The sequence below is a fragment of the Gopherus flavomarginatus genome, chromosome 9, assembly GCF_025201925.1.
Source record: "Gopherus flavomarginatus isolate rGopFla2 chromosome 9, rGopFla2.mat.asm, whole genome shotgun sequence".
NCBI classification, from domain to species: Eukaryota; Metazoa; Chordata; order Testudines; family Testudinidae; genus Gopherus; species Gopherus flavomarginatus.
In genome coordinates this window covers 20,499,175-20,513,060 of record NC_066625.1, presented here as the reverse complement: position 1 = coordinate 20,513,060, position 13,886 = coordinate 20,499,175, and the positions used below count along the sequence as shown (strand labels likewise).

At 38.5% G+C, this 13,886-nt stretch overlaps 1 protein-coding gene across 9 annotated transcripts in view; it reads right to left on the bottom strand.

Moving 5' to 3' along the window:
• The window catches only part of SNX29 (sorting nexin 29), a 443,704-nt gene that overhangs the window by 404,949 nt on the left and 24,869 nt on the right, over positions 1–13,886 (bottom strand). For 8 of the 9 annotated variants that reach the window (XM_050967714.1, XM_050967715.1, XM_050967716.1 and 5 more), the window contains 2 exons: positions 9,638–9,708; positions 7,579–7,827 (listed from right to left, as the gene is read on the bottom strand). In XM_050967714.1, the coding sequence (XP_050823671.1) occupies positions 7,579–7,827; positions 9,638–9,708 (320 nt within the window). Of the gene's footprint in view, positions 1–7,578; positions 7,828–9,637; positions 9,709–12,085; positions 12,148–13,886 lie in introns of those variants that run through there. The other variant, XM_050967723.1, reaches the window with a different exon arrangement.

Sequence of the window (13,886 nt, the reverse complement as noted above, 5' to 3'; positions counted from 1 at the left end):
AGCATTAAAACAACTATTTCCCTGCATTTTGTTCAAGGCTACAGAAATAGGGTTCAGGGTACTCAGCATGTGTTCAACATTTCTCTTAAGCCCAATGTTGAGAACGTTGGCTGTGACAGTGCCATCTATTTTTTCACAATTTTGTTCACGAACTGTCATCAGATTAGGCCAGTTCTTGATACAGTGCTAAAAACAGTCCACTACTGAGTTCCATTGCACATCTTGTGGGAGAGTTAGCTTGGTTCCTCCCAATTTTTTTCAGAGTAGCTGCTGCAAAGTGGTTGTTACGGAAGCATTTTGCAATTTCAACATTAGCCTTTATTTCTGGAACACTAAAGTCTTTGGCTAGAAGGTACATCAAATCAGCACTGCAACTGTGTTATTAGCCTGGGACTCTCTTCACTCTCTTCTAAATAATTTCTTCTCATCTTGGATACATTTGCAGCATTGTCTGTGACCAAGCTGCATACTAGATTTTTGAATTTTTTTTTCACAGTCTGTTATAGTTTTTACGCACAGACTGGCTAACCTAGTAAGGAGGGCTTTAAACTAGGTTCGACGGGGACAGGTGAGCAAAGCCCACAGGTAAGTGAGGAACAAGACCTGGGAGATGGGTTGGAAACAGGAAGGAGCACGGGCTATAATGGCAGAGAGGAAGGAGGGTCAGGGCAAAGCTGGGAGGCAAGATCAAACCAGTATCTTAGATGCCTATATACAAATGCAAGAAGTATGGGTAATAAGCAGGAAGAACTGGAAGTGCTAATAAATAAATACAACTATGACATTATTGGCATTACTGAAACTTGGTGGGATAATACACACGACTGGAATGTTGGTGTAGATGGGTATAGTTTGCTCAGGAAGGATAGACAGGGGAAAAAGGGAGGAGGTGTTCCCTTATATATTAAAAATGTACACACTTGGACTGAGGTGGAGATGGACATAGGAGACAGAAGTGTGGAGAGTCTCTGGGTTAGGCTAAAAGGGGTAAAAAACACAGGTGATGTCGTGCTGGGAGTCTACTACAGGCCACCTAATCAGGTGGAAGAGGTGGATGAAGCTTTTTTCAAACAACTAACAAAATCATCCAAAGCCCAAGATTTGGTGGTGATGGGGGACTTCAACTATCCAGATATATGTTGGGAAAATAACACCGCGGGGCACAGACTATCCAATAAATTCCTGGACTGCATTGCAGACAACTTTTTATTTCAGAAAGTTGAAAAAGCTACTGGGGGGAAGCTGTTCTAGACTTGATTTTAACAAATAGGGAGGAACTTGTTGAGAATTTGAAAGTAGAAGGAAGCTTGGGTGAAAGTGATCATGAAATCATAGAATTTGCAATTCCAAGGAAGGGTAGAAGGGAGTACAGCAGAATAGAGACAATGGATTTCAGGAAGGCGGATTTTGGTAAGCTCAGAGAGCTGATAGGTAAGGTCCCATGGGAATTAAGACTGAGGGGAAAAACAGCTGAGGAAAGTTGGCAGTTTTTCAAAGGGACACTATTAAGGGCCCAAAAGCAAGCTATTCCGATGGTTAGGGAAGATAGAAAATGTGGCAAAAGATCACCTTGGCTTACCCTTGAGATCTTGCGTGACCTACAAAATAAAAAGGCGTCATATAAAAAATGGAAACTAGGTCAGATCACGAAGGATGAATATAGGCAAATAACACAGGAATGCAGAGGCAAGATTAGAAAAGCAAAGGCACAAAATGAACTCAAACTAGCTATGGGAATAAAGGGAAACAAGAAGACGTTTTATCAATACATTAGAAGCAAGAGGAAGACTAAAGACAGGGTAGGCCCACTGCTCAATGAGGAGGGGGAAACAGTAACGGGAGACTTGGAAATGGCAGAGATGCTTAATGATTTCTTTGTTTCAGTCCTCACTGAGAAGTCTGAAGGAATGTCTAGTATAGTGAATGCTTACGGGAAGAGGGTAGGTTTAGAAGAGAAAATAAGAAAAGAGCAAGTAAAAAATCACTTAGAAAAGTTAGATGCCTGCAAGTCACCGGGGCCTGATGAAATGCATCCTAGAATACTCAAGGAGTTAATAGAAGAGGTATCTGAGCCTCTAGCTATTATCTTTGGGAAATCATGGGAGACAGGGGAGATTCCAGAAGACTGGAAGGGGGCAAATATAGTGCCCATCTATAAAAAGGGAAATAAAAACAACCCAGGAAACTACAGACCAGTTAGTTTAACTTCTGTGCCAGGGAAGATAACGGAGCAGGTAATCAAAGAAATCATCTGCAAACATTTGGAAGGTGGTAAGGTGATAGGGAATAGCCAGCATGGATTTGTAAAGAACAAATCGTGTCAAACTAATCTGATAGCGTTCTTTGACAGGATAACGAGCCTTGTGGATAAGGGAGAAGCGGTGGATGTGATATACCTAGACTTTCGTAAGGCATTTGATACAGTCTCGCATGATATTCTTATAGATAAACTAGGAAAGTACAATTTAGATGGGCCTACTATAAGGTGGGTGCATAACTGGCTGGATAACCGTACTCAGAGAGTAGTTGTTAATGGCTCCCAATCCTGCTGGAAAGGTATAACAAGTGGGGTTCCGCAAGGGTCTGTTTTGGGACCGGTTCTGTTCAATATCTTCATCAACGATTTAGATGTTGGCATAGAAAGTACGCTTATTAAGTTTGCGGACGATACCAAACTGGGAGGGATTGCAACTGCTTTGGAGGACAGGGTGAAAATTCAAAATAATCTGGACAAATTGGAGAAATGGTCTGAGGTAAACAGGATGAAGTTCAATAAAGATAAATGCAAAGTGCTCCACCTAGGAAGGAACAATCAGTTTCACACATACAGAATGGGAAGAGACTGTCTAGGAAGGAGTATGGCAGAAAGAGATCTAGGGGTCATAGTAGACCACAAGCTTAATATGAGTCAACAGTGTGATACTGTTGCAAAAAAAGCAAACATGATTCTGGGATGCATTAACAGGTGTGTTGTAAACAAGACACGAGAAGTCATTCTTCCGCTTTACTCTGCGCTGGTTAGGCCTCAACTGGAGTATTGTGTCCAGTTCTGGGCACCGCATTTCAAGAAAGATGCGGAGAAATTGGAGAGGGTCCAGAGAAGAGCAACAAGAATGATTAAAGGTCTTGAGAACATGACCTATGAAGGAAGGCTGAAGGAATTAGGTTTGTTTAGTTTGGAAAAGAGAAGACTGAGAGGGGACATGATAGCAGTTTTCAGGTATCTAAAAGAGTGTCATCAGGAGGAGGGAGAGAACTTGTTCACCTTAGCCTCCAATGATAGAACAAGAAGCAATGGGCTTAAACTGCAGCAAGGGAGATTTAGGTTGGACATTATGAAAAAGTTCCTAATTGTCAGGGTAGTTAAACACTGGAATAGATTGCCTAGGGAAGTTGTGGAATCTCCATCTCTGGAGATATTTAAGAGTAGGTTAGATAAATGTCTATTAGGGATGGTCTAGACAGTATTTGGTCCTGACATGAGGGGAGGGGTCTGGACTCGATGACCTCTCGAGGTCCCTTCCAGTCCTAGAGTCTATGAGTCTATGAGTTTACTGCTACTTCTTGCAAGTATTCTGCTGTGTGTGCATTTTCTGATGTATCAATTGTTTCTATAAGGAAGACATTCCCTTCTTCTATTGTCACACAAGCACATACAACAGGATCATTGTGGATATAGCTCCAACCATCAAGACTCAGGTTAAAACAATTTTACCCTCTAACCTTTTGCACACTGCTCTTCAGTCTTGGTCTTAATGACTGAACCATGTTAATGAAGTGTGGGTTCTCAATCATATGGAAAGGAGAGTTTGTTGCATAAACAAACCAGGCAATTTTTTCATCCATTACCTCTTTTTGTAATCTGCTGGTTCTTATCAAAAATTTATCTACGGTTGTTTCTGGATGATGGAGTTTTTTTTTTTCTTTTTGCTACAAGTGATATACTGTGGCTATGTGACATACACGATGTGACTGAAACGCTATCATTGGCAGAAAACTCAAACTATGAAAATTATGGTGATCTTGAAGGTGGATAGTCTTCATAATCCTGTATGTTGAGGATGGATTCTCCTAAACAAAATAAGGCAATATAGTTATTAAATTACTATTACCATACTGCTCATTTAGAACTACTCATTGCATTCACTGACACTCAGTACTACTTTAAAGGTGAAATTGTAAAAGGAAGATCTGCCTATTTCAGCTATTTATTTTTTTATCACACTGCATCTAAAATGATAGTACCATAAAGTAACAACTATATTTTTTGCTCAAACATGAGAATTCAAGAATAGTCCAGAAGGAAGACAGGCAGTCCTTAAGAAAGAAGTATGAAATAAAAATGTCTACCAACCTGAAGATCCTGCATGTTCAGACATGTTCCTTTCATCATCTTCAATGCAGCTTCCTCCTGAGAAGGAACACTTCTCCTCATGATGTTGTGTCATTGAGGCAACCAGGTCTTCCATTTCTTTGTTGCACTGTTTGTATTTTGCATGCATGCCTGTCTTACCCCCAGGTAGAGAAATTTCATTAAAATATTCCCAAACTGGGTCTCTTTTATGGCCTGCTGCCATTATTGGTTTTCCCTTCTAGTGAGAAAATGGTATGGGAGATCTCAAAATCAATGAACGCTACCACTCAGAAAGACCTCAAGACTTCTGGAATATGCTGCTCAAATACCTTCACTTTTGTTTCTACTGCCTGTCCCTCCCTTCTCACATGTATCTCCAGAATTCTTCTCCTTGTCCAGATCTATTCCGCCCACAATAATTTTCTATTCATTGAATTTTTTGAAATTTTGCACTTTTACAGAGAGGTAAGGGATTGACTCTTTGTACACAAATTTGCAGAGGGACAATAGGGTTGAGGTCTGTTATTTCTCACCTCTATATGTTATTTATTCATTTTAAAACATTTTTGCTGTTAACAAGCATGTTATTTCTGGAGACACAAATCTACAGTTTGAGAACTGCAAAACTAAGCATCACTGATGGTATCTTCTGGACTGAGCACTAGTTCCATTAGGTAGATAGATTAACCTAAATAATCTATACAGAAGCCCTTGGAACCCCATAAAATTGAGTCCCTAATCCATGAACTACTGGAACTCATTTACAAATCTTTTCTTAAACATTACATGAATATATTGTCTCATACTATAGAATTAGAATTTATAATCCTTATTACATGATGAGATATCTTTGAGCTATAATGTATCTTAAGTAAAACTATCTTTAGATAAAATGCTTTTTGAGGACAAAACCTATCAAAAAATCCTATTTAAATTAAAAAATCCAATTTTTTATTTAAAAAAATAATTGATTTTTATCCACCCTGCTAGAGGGAAGTACAACTGTTATTTGCCATGGGTGTACATCCCATTTCCCACCAAGTTTACTAAGTACATTGTTTTCTATATTTTATTATTTACTCAAATGTCAGTTACTAACCTAAATAATTACTCTATCACTAAAAAATGATGTTCTGCATTTTAAAACAAATATACTTCTTGCAAGGCAGTGGCATATACAAAAAACCATCATGTGTTAGTAGATCCAAGGGCAACACTCTTCTGCTCAATCCCTTACATCTGTGACATTAGACTCATTTTATCTGACAATACATCCGGTCCTGTCTATATAACAACAACAACACGAAGAGTTACTCAAAACAAATACAAAAACAGTTTGGTCTCATTCTGGAAAGGAGTTAGTTGATTTTCAAAAGCCATTTTAACCTGTTCCCACAACTAGGCAGTGATGTAGTCTTGGGATTGGTTTTCAAGAGACCTTTTAACCAATTTATGCCTAATCTGCTCTGGCAAAAAATAAAAAAAAGCTCCTGCCTTTTTTGTAATGTAGATGGGATGTAAGTCACTTCAAATAGCTACATGTTATTTTAGTACAATCCAAGAATACCAGAAACACATGGGCCTGGAAAACTGGTACGGTGGACTGATTCTTTTCTGCCTCTCCCCAACCCAACTCTGACCAGCACATATCCACAGAAAACTTCTCCCTAATGATAAAATGAGGATGGAATGTTTTCTGAACACAAATAAAAGAAGCAACAGAATACAAGCAACAAGTGTGATTTCAATGGAATCACCTGACAAATTTATTCTAAAAATTCAATTTACTGCTGTATTTGAATGCATCTAATGTTTCTGTTCTATCGAAGTTGCACACTAATGTACAGCACATGGTCAAGTATTCTGTTGTTTGAACTGTAGAATGCTTTTTGAAATAATAAAAGTTATCCCAAGTATGGAAGCATCGCAACCTTCTTAATTCAATTTAGCTGAAAATCTGCACAAAAACCTTGGTGTCAAGATATTTTAAAAAAGTTTTTTTAATATAAACAGCATATTTTAAATGCCAGAAAAGTAAATAATTTTTGCTCTCCTCCCCCACTCACACTACACACATTTACACATTTTCGTAGTTCTAATGGAAATTCATAAGGCATCAAAAACCTACAATGAATAAGTCCTCTTCTTCTATCATCTAAAGCAATACTTAAGCATCTCCAAGTTAGACTTTTTATTTGATGAGTACAAGACTGCCAAAATGGTGCTTTATGTTTGCAACTTTCAGTTTCCGGAGATGAAAACTTACCCCTTCGATACTTGCATAGCAGACTACATATAAGTGAAAGCTGCATCTTACTGCACTATTTTAAACCTACAGCAGACTCAAGTCTTCACAGACGCTGTGAGTGGCTGTCCAAAATTATCATCTACCATGTTTGTGCTAGCTGCAGCAGGGCAATAGCACATTCAAATGTTCTAGCCTTGTGTGGCTAAACTATGATCTATAAAGCATAATTATTTATTATTTGTTAAGGGACTTTACAGACTATATACACTGTCTGCCCAAACAGTTAACAATCAAGCTGGAGTTTGTAATCTAGATACACAAGCACAGGCATCTCCTACTGTATTTATCACTGATAGGTAAGGATATGTGCCACACGTAAACACATTATTATTAAAGGGACAATGAGTCATGAAATTAGCATCTGCCAGGTCTGATATACACCTCTACCTCGATATAATGCTGTCCGCGGGAGCCAAAAAATCTTAACGCGTTATAGGTGAAACCGTGCTATATCGAACTTGATTTGACCAGAGCGCGCAGCTCCGGCCCCCTCAAGCGCTGCTTTACTGCATTGTATCTGAATTCGTGTTATATCAGGTGGCGTTACGTTGGGGTAGAAGCATAATGATTTAGAAGTGTGCCATAACAAATTTCAAGTGAAAATCCCAAACTGTCAAGAGATTATAATTTTCTATTCTCAGAGATACAAATAGCACGATGCATATATCCATTATACAGAAGAGCTTTTCATTTTCTGTCACACCAATATTTCCACACTACTTTTCTTAAAAACCAGCCTACCAGTTTTAAGTTTAAATTGTAACAAACAGGATATTTAAATTATGTGTAACAAATATGTTTAATGATTTAAAGAATTTATTCTTGATATTCTTTTAGTCTTTTTTAATCTAAAAAAATTAAATATTTGAGCACTTTATATGTGTTTTAATTATGTTACTATCCCCAAAATGCTTACCAGCACTAACATTCTTTGATAGAACTGGAAGTGGGTCAGTGTCTTGATCAGGTTTGATTAAAATGGAAACAGCAGAGGATGCTGTTATCTCTCTTAGAAGGCTGCTAACACCTTGGGTGGATTCCTTCAACAATGAGGTTACATTTTGCGTGGATTCTTTTAAGAGATCAGAGACGGTAGGAGTACATTTGCTCTGCCCATTTAAGTCCTTGTTGTCGATGTTGATTGCAAAAAGAATGGAGTTCAGACCTTTAGATAAAGAAAAAAAGAAAAACCATACAGCAACATAGCTGAATACATATATGCAATGATATTTCATACACAAATGAAGTTAATAGAACATTAAGGTTGCAATTAAGAAGTCTGAAAATAGATCCACAACGAAGAGTAGATTTTAACACTGCCTCCTTCTATAATTCACTAATCACATACTATCTCAAATATCACATAGCGGAAGATCTGTGCTGATGACTCACAGATCTACCTCTCTCCTCTGGACCTGTCTCCTTCTGTCCAATTAAAATATCATCCTGTCTCTCTGACATTGCCTTGTGAATGTCGAGCCATCACCCAAAGCTTAATGTGGCTAAAACAGAGTTCTTAATCATATCTCTCCTCCAATCAGCCCCGCTAATTCCTTCATTGATCACTGTGGACAACACCTCTGCCCTGCCAGGCACTTAGGCTCCTAATGTGGGCATAACTTCAACTCAGAACTCTCTCTAGGTCCTCACATTTAGGCTATGTCTAAATCTTGCCAATTCTTTATGTATTAGATCTCTAAGATATGACCTTTCTTATCCATCCATGCAGCTAAAAATTCTCATCCAAGCTCTCATCAACTAGCACTTCAATCACTCCAACATCATTCTCTCTGCCTTTCACAAATATAATCTTGCCCCATTTATATCCATTCAGAATGCTGCTACAAATATCATTTTCCTAGCTTGTTTCTTTGACCATGTCATCCCTCTCTTTACATCCTTCCACCAGCTCTATTACATCAAACATAAGCTGCTTGTCACCACTTCCAAGGCCCTTCAAAGTGTATCCAGATGTTACCTATGATCTGGCATTTGCTATTAAGATGTTGATGCTCGCCTATGATTCCAGCCTCCTTCACCCATTTGTTAAATTTTCTCACAAGCATCTCTGTGCTCTCTCACATGCTGCCCCTGATGTTTACGAGGCACTCTCAACAAATATCCACAAAACTAACTCATTATCCTCCTTGAGAAGCCTCCTCAAAAATTATCCTTTGCTGTAATCCCTACTAAAAAAAAAAACAAAAAAAAACACTCGACAACAAGTAGGCTGCTGGTTTTCTGAGACCACTGCCTATCATGTTGACCAATATTGTCTTTGTTTCCCTGTACGACTGTATCCACTTGTTGGCTCTTGTCCTGTACTGAGATTGTAAACTCTTTGGGGGCACAGACTGTCTTTTTTGTACCGTGGCTAGTAAAATAGAGTCCTAGGCCATGACTATGGCTTTTAGGCATTAATGTAATAAAAATAAATAGGAAGGAACATTACACAGAGGAAGGATGGTCCAGTGGCTAGAACATTAACTTGGACTTGCCAGAGCAAAGTTCAATTCCCTATCATCTTGGATGCAATTCAAGAAATAGTATGCAGTCAAGTAAGACTACTGCATTGCTGACACTGTCAAGATGCTGCTTTAAGTTGTTTTGCTGTTAAAAAAAAAAAAGTCAGTGTTCTTATGAATAATGTTTCCCAATTATTTTCTTTGCTAGTGTACTGATACAGCAATATAAACTACAATTTTGAAAGATCAAGGTTTGTAAGCAAAAAGTTAAAGCTCCCACACAAAGTATGCCCACCAAGTAGAGACCTACAAAATCTCAATGCTCCCTCTGGATATTGGCACCAGCTTAAAATGTACATAAAATGAACCAGCACTCGCCTCACCAACAGCACCCAACTCATTATTTTATAAAGTGCTTTGCAATTACTACAGAAATAAGCACATTCCAAAAATGAAGTCTCTCTCACAACAGTACCATTCAAGAGTTTGCCTTAAAGTTTCCAGGCTTACCAGCTGCCATCGTAGGGATCATACTAGAACGTTCTTCATCCATCATAAAAGACCAGTCTTCATAGAAGACACTATAGATTAAAAGGTAAAAATAAAGCCACATTGTTGAATACTCTTTATTTAGTATACACTGTTTTTGAAAAAAGAAAACATGACACATATCAGCTGCACAGAGGCTTGGATACATCAGCTGATCCAAATACAAACTGCAGTGGCCCTTTAAAGAGCCTGATATGCATGAGATGGGAGAAAGAGTAATATAAACTCTAGGCAATTCTAAACTAAAAGTAGAGACACCTATTCAAATGTGAGTTGTATAACAGTGAATACTGGGAGTTAAAAGAAATAGTCTGCTTTTGATCTTCGCATTTTCTAATAAGATGCAAATCATTCAGATCAGGAATCTCTCAGCTGCAAGACTAAGTTTACAGTAATACTAGCAATTATTTCTGGATAAACAGCTATATTAACAGCCATATCACTTACCAATGCATATGCATGTAGTTGCCATATTTGAGAAATCCAACATTTCACCCATAGCTACCAAACCATTTTGGAGCAAGTTAGAAAGGATAGATATAAAACAAATAATCAGAACAGAGCAAGATCCAGTGTTAAAAACTGAGCTGTTGAGCAATGAATTATCAGGCTCAACCAAATTATTTAGGCTCTTGCTCAACCAGGATGTAAAGGCACTAAAGAATCAAAGGGAGGTTGATGTGATTCCTGTAAGTAATAGGCAAGAGACTGGTAACTAAACATGTCGGGCTGAACCCTTTCCTTAGCAAGCACCATACTCTATCATTACACATTAAATGGATGGTTAAAGAATGGGATAACAAAAAATTTATTGTGACAAAAAATTGAGACTGAGCTCTTATAAAAGAAAATAAAGGGAAGAAAATGGATGTCATCTACCAGGTTCTGTACTTTGTAACATTTTGCGTGAACACTGTCTACTAATTGTCTGCGTTGTTTATTTAGATGTTGACTCTTCAGATCAGGGACTGTCATATAATGTGTACGAAGAATGGTGTCCAATCCTGACTAGGGCATTTAAGCTCGTTCGGGTTCTCGCTCGCTCTCTCCTCCTCTCCGCTCACTCTCTCCCTTATCCCCATCTCATGCAGAACACAAGGCCTTAACCACTGCCTTCCATCTTTTCCCATCTCCTGCTACAATCTTAATTTCTTCTAGTGTCATTTTGACAACTTTCAATTCTGCTTCTATCATGTATTTCCATGTTTGTTATCCAGAGTCCACCTTATCATCTCGTGCCTTGAAGATGTCAGTCCAATGCCTGTCTCATCATGTTATTTGGGTCTTTCCTCCATGTATGTCCTAGACACCTCCATTTTCATTCCATAATTTCCTGCCCTATTAGTTTCTGTTTTGTCCTCCTGCAGAGTTCTTTGTGTGTGATTTTTTTCTGGACATCTGACATGGAGGATTTGTCTAAGACAGCTGTTTATGAAAACTTGGGAGTTTAGACAGTAAGGTCTTAACAAGACTTCAAGTTTCAGCGCTGTATAGTAAGACTCATTTTATAATCATGTTAAACATCTGAAGTTTAGTTCAGAGGGAAAGATTTCTGTTTCTCCAGATCAGCTTTGGCATTACAAAGGCATTTCTGGATTTCACTATTCTGACTTTAATGTCTTACTAGGCTGCTAAGATATGTGAACATCTGTGACATCTGTGACAGAATCGTCATAATAGATCTGAATGTTCACAAATTTTTGAAGGATAACAGTGGCATACCAACTTCCATAGAAGTGTTCTATCTTCTGTTCCAAAGGCATTTTGGAAATCTCTATAATTCATATAAAGCGGCAACTATCACTCTATCAACAGTTCTTTCAAGACACATTGCTATTTGATCTATACATGATTTCTCCTGTTTGAACCCAGCCTGTTCTTGTCTGTGATGCTTCCCAGGGGATACCCAGGGTTGTGAAGCATCTCGCCACCACCTGCCCTTGGTGTGAGGTCTGTGCCTGCTGTGGATAGGCTCCCTGATTTCAACAGCCTCTGGCAACACAAACACTGTCTTCCAGGCCTCCACAGAGGCCTCTCTGTGCAGGTTAGCAATAGGCTCACATAAATCCCTTAGTCCTCTGAATGTCCGTCTGGAGAGCCCAGACATTAGTCCACCAAACACTCACATAACTCTCAGATTCTCCACTCCCAAAGGAATAGTTTACACGAAGATATTTTTAATTCCTCTCATGATCACCACTCTGCTTAACTCACAGCACTCTGATACGTTAATAAACTTATTCTTGATTTCACTATAATCAAAGAACAGAGATTAAAACAATAGTAAATAAGTATATTGGAAACAAATAGTTACACATATAGAGCATCTCTCTGCACCTCAGATATACTAGATCAGACTTTTGATCTTCATCAGCAAAGAAGGTTCCCATCCCACCCCTTGCTATTTACCTCTTCCTGTTCATTTCCTAATGAAATTTCCACAAGCTCTTCATTAGCATTTGATTCAGTATGCTGCAAGACACACAATACACAGTGGTCCACCAGGGGAAGATGTTTCTCCCCACCTCCTGTGTGGAGAAGTTTGTCTCAAAGCATGCTACCTTTGAATTATCTGCCTTTAATTACAAGGCTGGAGAACATAATTTTCAGCATATACACATAACTCCTTGCATATTTTTCATATATACATCTCACAATGATTATGACCACTGTGACACAGTCTTTCACTAAAGACTTTGCATGTCATTCTTTCGGTGAATCCAAGGTATCCCTGTACCCCAGGCCCTCTCCTAGTTGGCATCAAGAGGTCCTTGGGCTACAGGATCATAACCCTGAATCTACATCTTTATTATGTTTAGGCACTACCACTGCACAAATATGAGTACTTCCCTTAGACATTTGACAAGATACCAAATAAAGAACCTGAAGGTTAAGTAAAAAACTGGAGGCATTTGTGAAAGATTGGAGGTCTAGAATGTTAACTAGTTAGCAGGAAGGCTAGAGGAAGTCAGAGTAAATGTAAGGAAATCTTTTTCTATGGAGTAGAAAAGTGGGTTCCCAACAGCTTACTGCTAGGAATGATCTTGCTTGATACACCCATAAAGTGATTTAGAAAGGGGAGCAAACTGCTTGATTGTAAAAGGAAATCTTTCTACTGAATTCAACAGGAGTCAGATAAGGCCCAATATCTATGGATGACAGATACTGGAAGGATAACAGACATTCTTGAGAATCTTCAGCAACAGGAGGATCTAAGCAGACTGGAGAAAAGGACAAAAATATGTCATATAGAACTGAATGTGATTAAATGTAAAATCAATAACATTACCCACTTTCATAGTGCCTTTCATCTGACGATTACAAAGTGCATGTTAAATTTTTCCTTAACATTTCTATAGCACACTAGACCCTTTTTACAAATAAGTTGAGACACAGTGATTAAGTGACTTCCTAGAAGTCTGACAGAGCCCTGAATCCTGAGTCCAAAATCATGAAGACATAACAACAGCCGTACTGGGTTAGACCAAGGGTCCATCTAGCCCAGTATCCTGTCTTCTGACAGTGGCCAATGCCAGGCGCTTCAGAGGGAATGAACAGAACAGGTAAAACAGAGGCTAAGGACACCATCCCTGCCCATCCTGGCAAATAATCACTGATGCACCTATTCTCCATGAACTTATCTAGCTCTTTTTTGAACACTGTTATCATCTTGGCCTTCCCAACATCCTCTGACAAAGTGTTCCACAGGCTGTGTTGTGTGAAGAAATACTTCCTTTTGTTTTTAACCTGCTGCCTATTAATTTTATTTGGTAACCGCTAGTTTCTATGTTATGAGAAAGAATAAATAACACTTCCTTATTTACTTTCTCCACACCAGTCGTGATTTTATAGACCTCTATCCTATTCCCCCTTAGTCATCTCTTTTCCAAGCTGAAAAGTCCCAATCTTATCAATCTCTCCTCATATGGAAGCTGTTCCATACCCCTAATCATTTTTATTTCCCTTTTCTGTACCTTTTCCAAATCCAAAATATCTTTTTTGAGATGGGGTAACCAGATGTGCATGCAATATTCAAGATGTGGGTGTACCATGCATCTATACAGAGGCCATATATCATATCATCTATCCCTTTCCTAATGATTCTGTTAGCTTTGTTCACTGCTGCTTCACATTGAATGGATGTTTTCAGAGAACTAGCCACAATGACTGCAAGATCTCTTTCTTGAGTAGTAACAACTAATTTAGACAT